Source organism: Rhineura floridana, chromosome 1 (assembly GCF_030035675.1).
Source record: "Rhineura floridana isolate rRhiFlo1 chromosome 1, rRhiFlo1.hap2, whole genome shotgun sequence".
NCBI lineage: Eukaryota > Metazoa > Chordata > Lepidosauria > Squamata > Rhineuridae > Rhineura > Rhineura floridana.
Window position 1 is genome coordinate 261,626,619 of NC_084480.1, and position 18,360 is coordinate 261,644,978.

The 18,360-nt window shown below is 37.9% G+C and overlaps 1 protein-coding gene across 1 annotated transcript; it reads right to left on the reverse strand.

The window, feature by feature from the left end:
• Nucleotides 1-4,878: 4,878 nt before the first annotated feature.
• On the reverse strand, nt 4,879-17,804 carry LOC133372850 (cytochrome P450 7A1). The gene is made up of 6 exons (XM_061601974.1): nt 17,728-17,804; nt 15,393-15,633; nt 12,308-12,921; nt 9,212-9,342; nt 8,585-8,760; nt 4,879-5,178 (listed from the first exon to the last, which is right to left on the reverse strand). Exons 1-6 carry the CDS (start codon nt 17,802-17,804, stop codon nt 4,879-4,881), a joined length of 1,539 nt encoding a protein of 512 aa, XP_061457958.1.
• Nucleotides 17,805-18,360: the final 556 nt, after the last annotated feature.

Here is an 18,360-nt window from a genome sequence, read left to right on the forward strand (position 1 = left end):
GCACTTTTAGATAATTCCTGCACATCTGCTGTGGAAGAGGATCCAGCATAAACCAATGTAGCTTTCCTTGGTTCCTTTGCAATGACACCACATTCATTGCTCAGAGCCCAGCCAAAATGGAAATGTAGTTCAGAGCATGTGCAGAGTTTTAGCCAAACTGAATTTCTTAGTAATAGAGCCAGAAGGGCTGGTGGACCACTTCCTGTGGCTTTGTCATGGGTTAGCTACTCCTGGTTTATCTAGTAAGTGCTCCTGTTACCAAAAGTGACCTGCCAAAGATTTTGAGGAAGCCCACAAGTAGACAACAGCTCTCCTCCAGCTCCTGTGGCAACTGGTATTCATGATAGCTAAAGAGGACTTGCATATTCAGAGGCACTCTCCTATAGCTAAATAGTGAGTTCATTATGTACCCCCAATGGAATGAGAGATGGCTGGTGCACACTGGAACTGGTAGGGGAGAAGGCAGGACATCCAAATAGTAGGTGGTGCCAGAGCCAATCCCAGCTATCTAGTTCGAGTTTTGTCCCCATCCTCCTCCCTGCTGAGTTGTACAAGCGCTAACACTGAGACTTAAGTAGGAGGAAGCTGATAGGCAGTTAGAAGGTAGAGAGGTGCCTTGCAATGGGACTGGTTGTAAGTTAGAAGACAGAGAGATGGAGGCTGGCTGAGGGCAAACCGAGGCTGGAGGGGCAGTGCCCCACTTGCCCTAATGGACCAGCCTCCACTGAATGAACCATCCACACACAAGAGGGAGATGCCATCAGGCTTGGGGGAATCCCAAGGTATGCAGAAGTACAAATGACCAGGGGGGGGGATGAAGGGGACCTAAAAACAGCCCAGTATGAACTGACCATGCTCTGTGAGTATGGAGTGCTGACTGACTGTTGAGGATGAAAGAATGAGAAAATGGGAAGAGGAATGGAATGGAAGAGGAGTGTCCTAGAAGAGGGTATCTTTCATTGATTGTAACCCTGAACAGGAGCACTCCACACTACAATATTTTGTTACATGTTGTATTTGTACCTTTTGAATGACAGGTGCTCAGGTGCAAAAAATGTGAGAGGGTTCTCAAAAAAATGAGAAACAAGTACATGCCCTGTTTCTGTGTTTCACAGAAGCATTGGACATAAGAAACACAAACCTCACTATGGCTTGGGAATTTTCATTCCATCCCTTTTCACAATTGGGGATGGCAGATGGGCTGTCTAGTTGCAGCTAGGAAATATCTACAGACCAGTAATTAATAAACAAGTTATTGTGGCAACTTTGGAAGTTTAAAGCCAAATTTGATACTGAAGGGTCATCTTTTCATGAATTACGACACACTGAAAATTCTTTATTATACAACCGCAATAGTGGCTGTGCAAGCATGGGTTTTTCACATTCCACAATGTTAAATTGAAAATATCCCCCATGCCATTCTGCTGCTTCTCATAAGCTCAGGAAAGTTTTTGAAGAACTGGCATAAACTGTTCCCTATGGTTAATGTTTCCTAACAAGATTAGAGATTTTGTTCTACCATATATACTTTTCCAAGCAATCTTCCAAAATAGCTTCAGCTGAAATGCCCTGCAATATCTAAACTGAAAGTCAGAATGGAATAAATTACAGAAATCATGTTGCTATATTACACAGCCACAACAGTGGCTGTATACTATAGCCAGCATGGATTTTTCACATTCCGCAATGTTTAATTGAAAATACCCCCATGCCATTCTGATGCTTCCCATAAGCTCATTTGAAAACAAAACCTTACAAAACTTATAGTCCTGAACTCAGAAACTCTTGCTTAACAACACTCTCAATTTTCATGGCAATACACAAAACATTCAGAGAGAATAGAGAGTTCAAAGTCTAAAAAGAGAGGGAAAAAACCCAGAGCCCTTTTGGACTTTTTTCTCTCAGAGTTCTCATAATCTGTGGAAATTCATTAAAAATCAGCCATGTTGACAGAGTACCTGTAATCCTATTACTGACCTTGCCCCATACTCTGACCTTCATCTTCTGCAGTTTAAAAGTTTTTTTAAAAATGCCTAGTTGATTTTTGATTAATTTAAGAAATTTAGCATTGAAGTCAATGATAAGCCCAGACACGCTCAGTAAGAACCAACTGTGTTCTAAAAGCCAGACTCACTGCTGTTTGGCTTGGCTAATCAGGTGGCCACACCCACACCAGACATAGTGGTTAAAGTGTTGGACTATGACCTGGGAAACCAGGGTTCGAATCCCCACGCAGCCATGAAGCTCACTGGGTGACCTTGGGCTAGTCACTGCCTCTCAGTCTCAGAGGAAGGCAATGGTAAACCACCTCTGAATACCACTTACCATGAAAACCCTATTCATAGGGTCGCCATAAGTCAGAATCGACTTGAAGGCAGTCCATTTCCATTTCAGACAGTCATTGATTCCCCCAAAGAATTCTGGGAAGTGTAGTTTGTGAAGGGTGCTGAGAGTTGTTAGGAGAGTCCTATTCCTCTGACAGAGCCCCAGTGCCCGGAGTGGTTTAACAGTCAGCCCCTCTTCTTGGGATTGTCAGCCGTTCTTCTGGGTTGCCACCACTCACCATATGCTCAGAGGCACATGTTACCAAATTCTTCCAAGCTACACAGGAAGTGGACTGGACTGTGAAAGACCAACCCAAATTGTGTTTCCATTTTTACAAATTTGTAGGGCAGTACAATATCTCAGAGAGGAGGTCAGGTCTCCTGCTCCCCTGGTGTATTCACTATTGCTGCCCCATTTCCCTGCTTTTTAAAGTTTGATAGAAATATCTGTTGGCTATAGCTATGTTCTTAAACTGCAAGTTTTTTGTCTATTAGTGAATCTGTTCTTGCTTAATATGGATAGAAGAGCCTTGTAAACCGAAGTTATTACAGGTTAAGTAAATAATTAAGCAAATTGAGTTCAGTTCCTCAGAGTAGGCAAACTGTCAGGTTCTGTTGACATTCATGGAAAAGGGTCAGTAGCCAGAGTGGGGTTACTATTGTCTATTGATATTCTAGTGAGAGGACATTGTACACTAGATAAAAGTGAAAAATGATTATAAAATATTTTGCTGTAATAATATGCCCAGTTTCTTGTAATATACAATATCTAAAGTTGCTCCAGACAATCTCTTCATTGAGCATGCATCCTGATTTAGTTATGGGCAAGTTAGACAACGCCACATGTTTTTCTGACACCCCCCCCCAAGATCTTTATTCAATATGCCATTTAAAGGCAAATACTCATTTGCCCTTATTTTGTTCATTTGCCTTTATTTTGTTCATTAAAATGATGGCTTTCACCCATAACTTATATGTTTTACAGGCTGCAATCTTATATACATTTACAATAGGTACATTCTATTGAGTTCAGTAGGCTTATGTCTAAGCAGGCATAGGGCTACATTGCACAATTTCAGTACTTTAAAAAAGTCACATATCTTCCCCCATACCTGAGAAAGTTCTACTTAAGTTTTATTTTATTTGATTTATATCCTGCCCTTCCTCCCAGAAGGAGCCTAGGGTGGCAAGTTTCATTTTAAATCAATGGTCTGAAAGTTAATCTCCACCTTCAAGTTTATCTGATCAATCACTTAAAACTTTTATAGGTTTAGATAAGACTAACCTTGGAGTCAATCCACCTAATCACAGTCAGACATGTCTAAGTAAATTTGCATAGGATTGCATTGTAAGATTTATTTAAACAGATGACATCCTAAATATTATTCAAACACAGTAGTGTTTGACCATTGCAACCACTGCATCCATGAAAGCATTTTAATAACATACTTTTGAAGTTGTTATGGTATATGCTACTGATCATGTATTTGAATTTATAGTGGTGGTTTGAGGTTTCTGTATATTGTTTTGTGTATGCATCTGCAAGTATTTTTGCTTTCTAAAGATATATACTGTCTTCAGCTACACTACGTTTCTTGGACAATTTAGCAAGGTCTAGTACTAAATTTGTGTTAGTGTTGTCCATGCAAATTTGAAACTTTTGTGACTGTGGAGCTCCCCGTTTTTGTGTGATTCTATTAAAGCTAAGTAGTTTCCACTTTGCATATCAACAACACCTTTTTGGTGTCCTGCATTGAGGATATAAATTAATTCCTCACTGAGAATTGTATGAGCTGGGGGAATTTCCCTAAGAATGAGGATAGGCATTCCATCCTCCCTGTTGGGTTGGTTATTTATTTATTTACTTGCTTACTTACTTCACAACATTGATTAGATATAACATGACTGAAATAATTTTATTGAAGAAAATAATATAATCTATATTGAACTGAAATAAACAATACACATGCACACATAAATCACATTTGGAAAAATGTTACTGGAGCACAATACTTTTAAGTATCCTGAATGCCAGCATACAGAAGCCTGAAGGCAGCACCAGCCCTGCCTGTGTAAGCATTCCGTACTTTTCCAAAGATCAGCAGAAGTTCTGTACAAACTGCTCTGATGACATTAAATCCTAACTCCTTTTTTGTGTGCTTGTCTGCAAGCTTTGTTTACAAGAACATAAAAAACACCATTATGCAACTGGTTTCTACAGAAAGAGATGAAATAACCTTCTCTCCATTAGCTCACAAACCTGGTCATATATACACACTTTCCTCATCCTTACCCTAACCATGACTCAAAAGCTCTGTTGGAAACACAACAGTAACACATATAGTAGATGGGACTATCTCTTGTTATTTCTGAGCCTATAAAAATGTGTCCTGAGATCATATTCACAAAAGCAAAAGTTTTCCATAGAAACCATATTAAGCCACAGTAAAGGTTTCTCTGAACCCTAACTATTCCTCCAAATGCATTGCATTGTCATCATTGCATAAAACCTTTGGGGTCCAAATATATGTAAAAATATTTTTCTTCTACACATTCATAAATGTTTTAATCTGTATTTGAAATCAATGTCACTTGTAGGTTGTAAAACACCAAGTCCTGCTCGCGACTGGTCTAACGAAGGGCATTTCACATTCTTGTCAACAAATTCCACTTCAAAATAGGAAAGCAACGAAGTCAAAAATTGTTTAATTTCATGAACTGCAAATAATCTTCCAGGACATTTTGCAAGTCCTGTTCCAAATGGCATATAATAATATTTTAATTTGCAACCATTGCGGTAAAAAGTGGTTTTTTCTTCTCCATTTTCGTCAAGATAACGGTCATACTTGAATGTCTGTAACAAAATCCAAAATAATGTAGTTGTAAACTCAGTATCATTTTAAGGGCAGCGTAAGATTATTTCAGATTTGCAAATGAACCATTAATTTGTATTCCTTTTCCTGAATATTTTAAACTGAATTTGTTTTTTTTTTTTCAATAATTTTTATTCAGATTTTCATAAAACATACAAGACAAAATCATAAAACATTCAAAGACAAAAAACAAAATCAAAAATAGTTAAACAAAAAGAAAAAAAGAAAAGAAGAAAAAAAAAAAAACAAAAATAAAAAATAAAGAGTAAAATATTGACTTCCCATTTGTCAAAGATCAAATCAGTTATAAGTCTATAATATATAGCAATCCTGTCTCTTAAGTCATATTATAAAATCACTTTCCTCCAGTAGTTATCTTACTTAATCATCAAATCTCATAAACATTACTTTATTCTTTCCACAAAAAGTCAAAGAGAGGTTTCAATTCTTTAAGAAATATATCTATCAATTTTTTTTTTCCAGATAAGCATATCGATTAATCCATCTCATTACTAATTATAATAATCTTATTGTCATAACCATAGTCAAAATAAACATTTCAATTAATCCATCACATCAGAATCTGTTAGGTTCAGTAATTTCAGTAGCCATTGTTCTATTATCTCTATTAGTTCCATTTTCCATCTTCCATCTTCAGTAGTCTTGTTAAGTCCAGTAATTTCAATATCCAATCTTCCATTATCAGTATTCCATAATAATCTTGCTGTCAAAGCCATAGTCATATAATAAGAGTCTGATGGGAATTACCTCTATCCCAAATATTTTCTTGCCATCCATTCTGAATAAGTTGCTGAAATACTGCTGTAAAATCATATCTCTGTTCTTTTTTTCAAAATACACTGGGTCATCTCTTAAAAGTTTTTCCATTGTCACATGGCTGCAGTTAATTCCATAGATTTTCTCTATATTGGGCTCCATCACATCATTCCAGTCCAAAAGATAATCCATGCCATTGATAACTTTATCTCTAGAATCTTCATTAATTTCTTCAGAGATAACATTGAGTTCCAAACAATAGATTTTATTTCTAAAGTCCATAGACTCCAAATCTTGTTCCTGTTCCACGTTTGTTCCAATCTCCGGGATCTCCTCTCTCACAGGGACCCCTATTCCAGTCTCCAGGGTCTCCTCTCTCACAGGGACCCCTATTCCAATCTCCGGGGTCTCCTCTCTCACAGGGACCCCTTCCAGGGTCACCTCTCTCACAGGGACCCTTATATCTTTAATCTCCTGCTTCATTTTACTCAATTCAATTTTCGTTATCTCAATCTCATTCATTATTCTCTGAAACATAGTTATTTCCAGATTCTCAGCCACTTTCTTAATTGCCATTTTAAAAGAAAAATATAGGAAAACCACTTCTTATTTCAGCAACAATTGGGTTAATACTCCAAACTTGGTGACATCACAGTATAAACAGAGCAGACAGCCTTATCTCTCCAATAGTTAAGTAAACAAAATGCAGTTCCCAGGATCGAAGCAATTAATGGCAATCGTCAAGAAACAGATTCGTCAAAATAAAATAGACCAAAAAGAGAGTAGTCTCAAAACAGTATAATATTTTTCAAAATAAAAATCTGGAATAGAAATCCCTCTTCTGTGTGTATCTTTAGAATGCAAATCCAGGACAGCTTTTTGCAACAAAAACAGAGATAAGCTATTAATTAGTGCGTAGCAGAGAGAAGTTACGGCTCCCCAGTGAGATGTCAAAAACCGATCAATCTGGCAAATCTCTTTTAAACAGCAACAATTTAAGTCAAGTAAAAGAAAAATATAGAAAGAAGGGTGCTTGCCTGTTAGTGCGTTCTCTCTTAGAAGATAAGATGAACGTTCGCTTTAACAGATAGAGCTTGCTGTTGAAAATCCGTCCCACCTTCGTCGGCTGGACCTCGTCCCATAAATTAATGAGATCTGGTCGTCCCAACAAAAATAGGCTTTGAGGTTAATCTCTTCGTTTCTCCCTACCCGGGAGAAGTTTAATCAGTCAAAAAAAAAAGAAAAAACTGACTGATATATCTGAATAAGCTTCTTTTGAGGCAGGAGCCCGTCTCAAAAGCAGGCACAGGCTAAGTCACCCTTCCCGGAAGTCAATATTTTAAACTGAATTTGTATACAGGGAGTTCCTCAAAAAAATTTCAGTTACCAAATGTTCTACCATTCTTTTTCAACAGATAATACATAATGAAATAAATTCTTATTATTTATTTATTATTATTATATCCCGCCCAGTAGGAGCCCAGGGCAGCAAACAGAAACACTAAAAACACTTTAAAACATCATAAAAAGACTTTAAAATACATTAAAACAAAACAACGTTAAAAACATTTTCAAAAAAACCTTTAAAAACATCTTTTTTAAAAAAGGGTCAAAAACATATTATTAAAGAAAACATTTTCTTCACAGTTAAACATTGAAATGCAAAATAAAATAAAAAGTCAGTAGTTCTAAAATTATTAAAATATTAATCAATTCTCTTGTGTGTTTGAAATTTGAAAATCCACAAGAATTTCACCTAAAGTGAACATTCTCTGAATTTATGGAATATATCAAATTCACATTTCAGTATAAATATACTTTCAAATATAACACTATCAGGACAAATAGCAACTCCAAGGGAGCAACTTTTGACAGCAAAATGGAAAGGGGGAGGTTAACTCCCCTTCTCTCACACCACGGTCCTGATCTGGAGTGGGGATTAGTTAGCTGCTTTTTCTAAAGAAAGATTATGTGGCATGTTCTAAGCACATTCATTTAAAATACTTTAATGTTGCCCCTCAGTTTCCATGGATATTGGAGTTTGTTCTTGGCATTTATAGCAGGAATTCTGAATGGCTGTCAGCTTTTACTGCCCAGAAGTTAATGAATGCTGATACAAATGTATTTTTCAGTTCTCACTGGCCTTTGGTGACTGTATTTTTACAATCACCTTTCAAAGGGAAGGACTTGATTTTCACATTCATTCTGGGCAAAAGCACAAACATAATTGACTAAGGGAGTCAAAGATGTTCCTGTGCTGTCAGGAAATGCTGATATATTACAGATCCTTCACCTTTGATAGGAAAGCTTAATAGACAGCATTCTTGCCCATTTCAATTTTTTTAAAAAACAACACCAAAGTTTCAGCTTGTTTGGCATACAACTGGTGATGTTAAGTGTGTCTTTTTTGCTGCACCCCAGAATATTAGGAAAATCCCTTTCTGGTAAAAAGCTCCCATCTATCTTGGAATTCATCTAGCAAAAAAAAAAAAAGTGATTGTGTGCCACAGTTTGAGTGACAAAAGTACTGATATTAACCGGTTTGCTGGTTAACAATAAGGTAACTTTGCTGATGTGTGCAGTTTTGTTTTGAATCTGTAAATTACTCACCAGGGGATCACAGTAGATTTCTGGATCAAAATGCAACAGCTGGGGATAAAGAGCGATGATATCATCTTTGCGGATATTGTAGGCACCGCTACCTAACTGCAAAATGAAATCTTCCTTGGCAACTCTGACAGTCATAGATGCACTGGAGAGCCTTATCGCTTCCTTGATAATGCTATCTATGTAGGAAAGAAAGAAACCTTTCACCTATATATAATATATGCAGGTGTGCTACTGCACAGATAGCAAAGTCCAAAGTAATGTGATCCACTAAAATAAAAGAAGGTCAACTGAGAAAAGAATGGAATTCCTTGGATTTCATTTGCTTTCATCAAATACAATTGTAGTTAGAAAGAAACCATTGAAATATATTTAATATAATTTGACCACAACTAAGAGCATCACATAGCTGATTTGTTCTAATGACATGGTTCCTAAATATTGGAAATGATGATGATAATTTATTAGATGTATTAGTTGCTTGATACCCGAAGGTCTCCAAGTGACATACAACAATGTTAAAACAAAAATAAATATATCATACTATAAAAACAAAACCATAAAACAACAACAATGTATATAAAAGTGGAGGATGCTCCAGGTACTTCAGTTCAGGTTAAGCAAGCATACCTAATACAGGCATGTGATCCAGCTGTTTCCGATTCAAAGGAATAGGTTTCATATTCCAGTCAATCTTTTCTCCAGCATTTTTTAACACCTTTTCCACCTCTTCAGTAGCTGCTTTCATTGCTTTTGGATTTCTGAAACAAAAAAAGACATACTGAAATCACAATACAACTATTACGATAAGCTAGTGCTAACCCATGTAATTTGTGCAAGAAAAAGTACATACTGTATGTTAGTTATTGCCCACAGGGACATCCAAAGGCAGAGGTGAATTGCAGGAAGGCCATAGTTATCAAGGGTGATCTAACCATCAGGCTGTATCTTGGGGGCTTTGAGAGAGCCAATCAGAGATCAGAGAAGATCTTGAGACCAGAGAAGCTTGGAGCATTGGCTGCTCTGGCTACCCTGCTTCTAGCACTGAATGTTACCTTTCACACCACCTGAACATGACATTTCTGGAACTTAGAAGTCTTTCTTCAGGATCTGAAAGTATCCATTAACACAGGCATGGATATTGTGGCTGCATACTCCAAGATAATGCTTACATAGACTGTATCTGTGCAAGCAATGGCAAAAGGCACTACATACATTATGATCCAAGCATGAATACGATAGAATGCAGTTACTAGCCCTTACAGAAGACCTTCCTGTATGGGATCATTTCAGGTTCCATCATAGCCTCAACAAGTTCAAAAATGCCTTAGTATTGCAATGAAAGGGTGTACACAGCAATCATTTTCCAAGTAATACTGTACAATGGTATACACATGCAACTATTTGGCCACCTAGTCATCTATACCATGGCTTCCAAACAATTTCCAAGCCCAGTATAAAGTACTGGTGTCAACCTTTAATCAAAGCCCTCCATTACATGGAGCCAGGTTACCTGAAGGATTGCCTCCTCCCACATATACTTACCTGGATCTTAATGCTTGTATCCAACAAAGTTGTCTTGTTAGTGCAAGGCCTTTTGTCTGCCCAATGGGATGTCTTCTCCCTCTCCTCTCCCTGAATGCTCTCCCAAATTTGCTCCAGTGGGTTTGTGGAACCCCTAGAACAGATTTTGGGGGACAGAGGGGGAGCATGAAGGGAGGGGAGGAGATCTCATCACATAGGCAGAAGTCCTTGCACTAAAAGGTTGACTTTGTTGGATACAACCATAAGATCTTCTTCTGACACCCTTCTCTGTGTGCCTCTGCCAAATGAAATGTAGCAAGTAGCCACTAGAGAAAGGAACTCTGATTATGGATCTCCAACCCCAGGGAGCCTACATTGTACCCCAGCCTGGTACCTACATTGTGGTCTTTTCAGCACCAGGCAAAGACTGTTTTATTCTCCCAGGCCTTTACATGTTTTGATTCTCAAAACCTCTTTTAGTTATTACAGGTATTTATTGATATTTTAAAGATATGTGAAATTTCCAGTGCTGTTCTCAGTTTGCTATTGTTGATTTTAATCCTTTGTTCTGGTTTTCGGTTGTGTTCAGTTTTATGGTTTCATGATTTTATCTGTGTATTTTTTTAAACTGTTATTATAAGCTACATTTATTATTGGGTGGACTAGAAATGTATTAAAATAAATAAATATATTTTTAAAATCATGCGAAACATTGAGTAGAATTTTACCATGCTTCTGCAGCTGGTCATAAGAACAGCTCTGCTTGCTCAGAATAAGAGTCCCATTTATTCCAGTATCCTGTTTCGAACTGCAGATAGCTGGATACCTCCTGGGCAGGGATGGTGGAGAAATTTGACCTTGTTTGCATTTTAATGAGACTTCATAATTCACCCTCTCAAACCAATACATGAACTGGAACACAATTACCCTTTGAAATTTGTCCTTCTCCAAATGTTGTGATGCTGTTTTCCAACCAATGTGTAAAAAATGCATATATTGGGGATAGCATGCATAAAAAGGCATATATTAGTGAAAATAACATATCCAAATGCATAGTATTAGGGGAAATGGCTAGAATGGTCAAAGTTGCACTCCAAAACTGCACACCAAAAAGTGCAGATTGTGAGAAATTCACAGTAAAATGCTGGCAAATTTTCATGCAGATTAACAAAATTCACAAATTGCCATGGAAATGTGATGAACTGCATTTAAGATTGGAAAAATGAGAAACAAAAATGGTCAGATTTGCCCATCTGTACTCCTGGAAAACATACAAGCAGGAGAGGAAGGCAATAGCCATCTTTCATCATTGATTGGCCCCAGAATCTGGATTTTAGATGTGTATTGCTTCTGAACATGCAGACTCCAATTACTTATCATGATTAGGGACTGTTAATAAACCTATGCTCCATAGATTTCATCAGAAATCTGGGGAAGCAAAGGCAGAGGCAAAAAAATAAATAAGGTTGCAATCCTAGCCCCACTTACCTGGGAGTAAGCCCCACTGAATTCAATAAGACTTACTCTTGCACCATAAATCACCAGTGTTGGACCATGCAGATCACCAAGCTTGTTGGCGATAACACATTCACCATGGTATGTTCCATTTGATAAATAGCAAGCCTAGGGGTGCAATCCAACTGATATTTATGCTGGGCTGAGGGGAGCTGGATATGGCGGACTGCTAGCTGAGCCGGGACCCAGCTGACTCAGCCAGGGGTCTGCCTGGGGAGCCCAGCCCTGCAGAAGGGGAGTTGGTGGAAGGCCTGAAAAAGGGGCATGCTGGGGGGGGTGTCGGAGGAGGTGCCGGGGGGGACTTAGGCCACATCCATATATGGAGCACTCCTGCAGATCCCAATCCAGGCCAGACTCTGGGGAAAAGGTCTAAGAAAATAATTGCAATGGAAGACAATGGAGAGTGCTTACTCCCCAGTAGGGTATTCTTGAGAGCCGGCCTTTGCTCTCTGGTCCCTGAGTGCAGTTCACGGCTGATCTGGTGCTCAGCCGACTTGGAGGCTACTGAACAGCAATTGGATGCCACAGACATTCCCGCCAGCTCCTCTTGTGCTGGCTGCCTTTACACCAGCTTCCCCTGAGCTGGATTCTCTGACAGTCTGTCTAAGGTAACTAACAAGTGAAACAGCATAACAAAGAACAAGGGTTTGTTTGTTGTTTTGGTAATATGGCAGTGTAGCTACTCACCTAAGAAGATAGAATGAACTCCAAAAGGTAGCAGGTATGGTATTAGCTTGTGAAGCCCATAGGACTGCAAGATGGGTCTTCGCTTTTTCCTTTTCATCAAAAGTTGAGAGAGTGTCATTCAAGAACATGCGGAGAGAAATAAGCTCAGAAATGTTCTCTCTTTTTTTAAGGGTCTCATGGAGCAAAGCATCAGCTAGCTTCTCTCGTGCACTGTGGGCGCTTTTGAACAGGTGGATTGGTAGGCCTGCTACAAGGGCTGGAAAGATTTCATCAAATGCCTTGAAGTTCTCCAGGGCATTGAGGATAAATGCTTTGTGGGATTCTTGGTTAGAAGAAAGGTTCTTGTCATGGCCTATGTTAAACTCTGTCCCAAAAAGTGTTAGAAACCCAGATTCAAACATCACATTACAGCAGAATTCATAAAGCTTATCAGTTACCCAGTCATTGGAGTTTAATCTTGGTGCATTTGATTCTACCATGACATAGTGCAGGTTTTCCATCATGGCCTCAGTGAGAAATGTTAAGGCATTGCCCTGCAAAGTCCTGGTGAAGGTCTGTTGCATATTCTCAGTGGTATTTCCATCATTTGGGTCAATACTGCCATGACCAAATGCCTAGCATAAAAAATAGAGATTGTTAATCACAATCCATCACAACTTTATTATCCCTTCTCCCGATTCCTGCTTCCCCCTTGCCAGCATGCAAGGAGAAAGTGGTTCTGCACACTGGCACAGGCCAGGGTATTATTTATTAAAACCATCCCAAACCTAAGGGCCTTTGGGAAGAGGCTACACCCGGAAGGCAGAACTTAAAAGCTCCTGTGCGTAAGCAGAATACTATCCACAGTGCTGTGGATCCCAGTCTAAGTGAAGAATAATTTACAAGCAAAATCTGAGGCAAAATATTTTCTCCATAATTTAGAACAGGAATATAAAATATTGTTTTGTTTGGTTGTGTTATGTTATTCTTAATGCTGGTTAGATATTATTTTATTGTTTAGTTTCTTAGATCTGTTGTTGTTTCTGTATCATTTCTGTATAATTTCTGTATCATTTTGCTTTGTACATCGCCTAGAGTGGCTGATGGCCAGCCAGATAGGCGATTAATAAATATAATATATAATAATAAATGTAATAAATAAATAATAATAATATTAAGCATGCAGCCTTGTGATGGATGTTGACAGATAAAGTATGGCCACTTTAGGACCCCTCTCCAGTGTCCATTTAAGACTTCCAACAGAAGTTGGAGCAAGCTGTGATTTTACCAAGGAGGATGGGAAAATGATATTAAGTACTGCATTTGACAGTAATCCTGAAGCTTTTCTTCCAGATTACAAAATCGATCATTTTAATAGCCATCTGGCAAAGGGGGTTACGTTTTAAAGAGAGGTAGAGGACATTGAAACCAATTACTGTCCTAACTTGCTGTTACCAATACTGAGCTGTAGAAATATATGTCAGCCTTCATAATAGCAGACCAAATCTTATGAAAGAAAGTAGATCAGGCTTGAATACTGAGCCAGTAATCCTGAGCATACATGACTGGAAACAATTCCCACTGAGAACACAATCCCATGCTTGCTTACTCTGAAGAAAGTCCTATTGGACCTTAATCTGAGGTTAGCATACATAAGATGAAGACTGAATCAATTAGATCTACTCCTTAGGACTGGTCATGGTAGCACTAGTCTGTTAGAAAGTTAAACTGCACATTTTTGTTATCAATATAACTTTTTAAAAAATTAAAATATTAATTTATGTAAACATCACAATAAATCAGTTCATAGGAACTATGTAGTAAACATATCTATCCAAGCAAACTATGGTTCACTATTCTATGCACATACTGCTCAGTAGTAAAGCCTATAGATTTAAATGGGGCTTGCTGATAATGACTGAAGCATCATTATCTTAAGTGCCCCAATATTGATTCATTTAAATCTATAGGTAAAATCAATTGTTATGTATATTAAGGAAAATAACTTAAGATTCAGAGTGGAGATTGTTGTATTATTATTAATAATAATAATAATAATAATTTAATTTGTGGGTCGCCTATCTGGCCAATGGCCACTCTAGGCGACGTACAATTTAACAACAATACATTACATCATAATAAAATACATCATAAAATACAATATAACAATAAAACAATAAAACAGTTCCAGTACAGAGATATTATTGAGATATACTACGGGAAACTAATTACAGCTTAATGAGAACCCTGGGCTCCACTTCCCAATTGGCCTTGAAATAAGTAGGAGATATCTCTGGAACACAAGTGCAACATTATGATCTATGTCAGGGGTCAGGAACCTCCATGGGCATATTTGGCCACTTTTGCCCTCAAGGCTGTTTTCTCCAAACCATTCCCACCCACCCCATACCTGACATCAGATGTAACACAGCTTCTGACATGCTACAAAGGAACAATCGGAAACTTAAAGTGAGCCATCACTGGTGGGCAGTGGGAACATGCCTTGCCTCAATAGCAGAAAGTGGTTTGCATTGAAACAGCCTAAAACAGAGCTTTCCCCCTCCATTTCAAAAAACCACTTCATGCTACCAGTTCCTGCAGAAGGCAGGCTTGATGGGCAGTGAGTTCGAGCCCACTGGATTGGCTGCATGACCAATCTAACAGACAACCCCTGTAGAAAGCAGACATGAACTCACCACCTAGCTAGATTATATGATGTTGCACAGGCAATGTCAACTTGAACTAGGTGTTGGGTGGCACAGTTGTTAGATTGGGTATTTTCCCCTCCCTTTCTTTTATTAAACTTTTTTACGTAAAGCATCTTGAATCCTAAGCTGATCATTGTTTAGCCTGCTCTGTTGTTTTTAGATGCCAGATGGTCAATTTCAGTATGTATTGATGTTTGCTTTATTATTTCTTTGGTTGATTTTGTTTAATGCTCTGTACCCCACCCTGGTGCCTGAATAGATGAAGGGTGATTTCCTTCAGGAGGAAGGGTGGGATATAAATTGAAATAATAATAATAATAATATATTATTATCATTATCATTATCATTATATTATAAATCATCTTTATTACTAAAGAATAATATTGTAAACGGCTAACCTTTGCAGAGGTTGCAAAGTGGAACTTTTTCCAGTCCAAGTGTCTTCCTTGTTGCGTCACTGCATGATATGAAAAGGGGTCTGTGAGAAAATGAACATATTTTCCAGCCAATTTGCAAGTAAAAATGGGACCATATTTTTTTTGTCTTGCCCTGAGGAATTTGAGAGGATTGGCCCCAAACTGCAAAGCACAGCCAAGATACGGCAGCATCCCATTCTCCAAGGGTGGCTCACTTGGACGTCTGCAAAAGGCAATATATACATGGTGTAGATTAGGACTGTAAATTAAGATTTGACCTTCAGTTCTGCTGTGCAAGCAACTACTTATAACACAAAGCTTTCATCGTTGCTAGAAGGAATTGCCCTCCTCTGAGTCATATATCCACTAAGAAGGTAGTAGATAACTGGCAAATAATGACTTTAGCACAATACAGAAGCTTATTATAGCCCCAATAATGAGAATGCATCAGATACGCTGTAAATCAGATTTAATGAAATTTACCTTCCCTTTTAAATATACCACTTCTACCTTGTTTACTTTTGGGTGTTGCATCTTATCATTTTAAATAGAAATCGTAGTTCATGGAAAAATATGTTTACCCAGGTAAATGTTATTGCCAAATGAATACTGTAAAGCTTGGGGGGGGGGGTTGAGATGTATAGATATATTTAAAATTGTATTTTCTAAGTGAAAGGAGCCACCTCTGGAAGTCTGCTCAGCCCAGATTTGGCACCTGTTTTGGTGCAATATCTAGTTGGTTTAACCTTTGACTGCTCATCTTGTTTGCTCTTTTGAACAATGTATCTACTAGTACTGCTGATGTGTGCCTGTCTGTGTAGAAATCAAGCCTGCCAGCTTTAACTGTGTTGACTAATCCACATATACACTGCTGCTCCAATCTTGCAGTGAAGATCTGTATGCAAAAGCAGCCTTTCACATGTGTTGCCAATGTTCATGTGCACCACATCCACAGCGCAATGATCATCCAAGCCTCCTTGAACTACTTGGTTGCATGTTTGGAAGTGCATAGAGATGCACTGACACCCAAAGTAATCAATACCTATGCACAACTAATTGTTCATGATTAGAATTGGACTGTGATGTGGCACATTTATGGCATTGTTAGTGAGTGATATCCCATGGTGTCTGTTCCACCTTCTCACAGCCCCCACTCACCCACAAAATCTACTCCTGAGGGTTGGGGAAACCTCCAAAGCAGATTTGGGGGCTTGCAGAATGCAGGGGAGAGAAAAAGAAGTCCCATGACACAAGCAGAAGTCCACTCATGATGCTGTCGATCGCTCATTATGTATAAGTTATGATTTGCCCTGTTGGAAACCTGAAAACCCGTCCCTAAGAACTTATTTATGGAATTGTAATTAACAATGTTATAGCTCAGGATGCTTGGAATTATGCATGAGTAGGTATTTTATGTCTGAAAATATTTCTCTACAAATCTTAACAGCAATAACTCAAGCAATCTTTGAAAGCATGGTAAACACATTAAAACAGCGGGTGGGGGACGCTTAATGCAATAGAATGGAATATTACTGATCATGAATCTGAATCTCATGGGCAACCAAAGGTGTTGCTGAATAATCTAAACACACAAAAGAAAGATAAACCAATTATTGACAGCTTTCATATTTGGAGCTTCATCTTTGAACCAAGGTGGTCATTTCCCTGTGCCATTTGGAGCAAGGAATAGCAAGCACAAGCTTCATTTAATATGCTGCATTGCTATGTCCTTGCATATATTTCTTCATTTGGATTTTTTAGGCAAATTACATTTTAGTAATAAAACCTCTAATCATTCAGTGGACAGTACACATAGATAACTTTTATCTGTCTCTTTTTAATCTAATACATTTCAAAAGCAAAAACATCTAAAACAGTATGAAGAAGATATAGGAAAAGTCAGAAGCATCCTGTTTAAAACCAAAGGAACTGCAATGCTAGTCACTTCTGATGAATTAGGCTCTCACAGTTTCAGTTCATATAATTAAATATCTTGCACACTGATACACTGTGTGTATTTGTTCCTTTTCTTGATATTTATTTTGTACCAAGTTAAATAATAGGGAGATGCACCTTTTTTGCAATGCATGTACATCTGAAAATGAATAATTAAATAAATGAAACCAGACTTTTTGTTAAGCATATTTGTTTTTAATTTGTTTAATTAATACAAGCAATTATACATGTATTATGTAATTATACATAATGCATATAATTATAATGCATGTAATTAATTTTAATTAATACAGGTGCTAATGTATTACAATTTTAAAGAAAAAAACTTTGCCAAATAATGCATGAAAAGAATCCTTCTTACCTCCTCCTTATTCCCAGAACAAACCAGAAACTACCACAGAGCATCATTATTCCCCATGCCAAAAGCAGTGTCAGCATTTCGGACAACTATAATGAAATTTCAAGGATGAAACAATGGTTTACACAAAAGCCTGAGACTGATACAGAAGACGTTAAAGGGCCACTTTTTATATTCAGCAGTATCACCTATTCACTTCATTGAACTGAAATAACCCATGCAAGCTATTAATTAACCATTTCTGGACAAAATTTCTATGCCTGGTGTGGAACCAAAATCTTTGTAATGACCAGGACAGAATTGGATTAGATACCTGAGATGGTGGCCTTGAGCTGTTTATTACTTATCAGTGAAGGTCCAAAGTAATCAAAGAACTTTAATAACTGATAATTTAAAGGTCTCTCAGACGTGTTTTGATCTATCATATAGATTTACCAAGTACAGTTTATAGTTCAAGCTTAGCTTTAAGTGAATTGGCCTTCTGATGACCCCACCTCTGTTAGGTTGCCAAGTTTTGATTTCAAAAACATTGATATGGTGCCAGGAATTAGAATCAGGACTGGCTAGGGATAAAACTGGCAGGTTGGCATGGATCCAGGATTGAATCTAATGAACTGTACAAGGAGCCAAGTATGA

Coding starts and splice junctions, on each gene's coding strand:
- LOC133372850 (XM_061601974.1), bottom strand. CDS start 17,804: ATGCTGACACTGCTTTTGGCATGGGGAATAATGATGCTCTGTGGTAGT. Junction 9,343..12,307: donor AGTTCATTCTATCTTCTTAG/GTGAGTAGCTAC, acceptor TTTTTGTTTCAG/AAATCCAAAAGCAATGAAAG. Junction 5,179..8,584: donor AAATCTACTGTGATCCCCTG/GTGAGTAATTTA, acceptor ATTTTGTTACAG/ACATTCAAGTATGACCGTTA.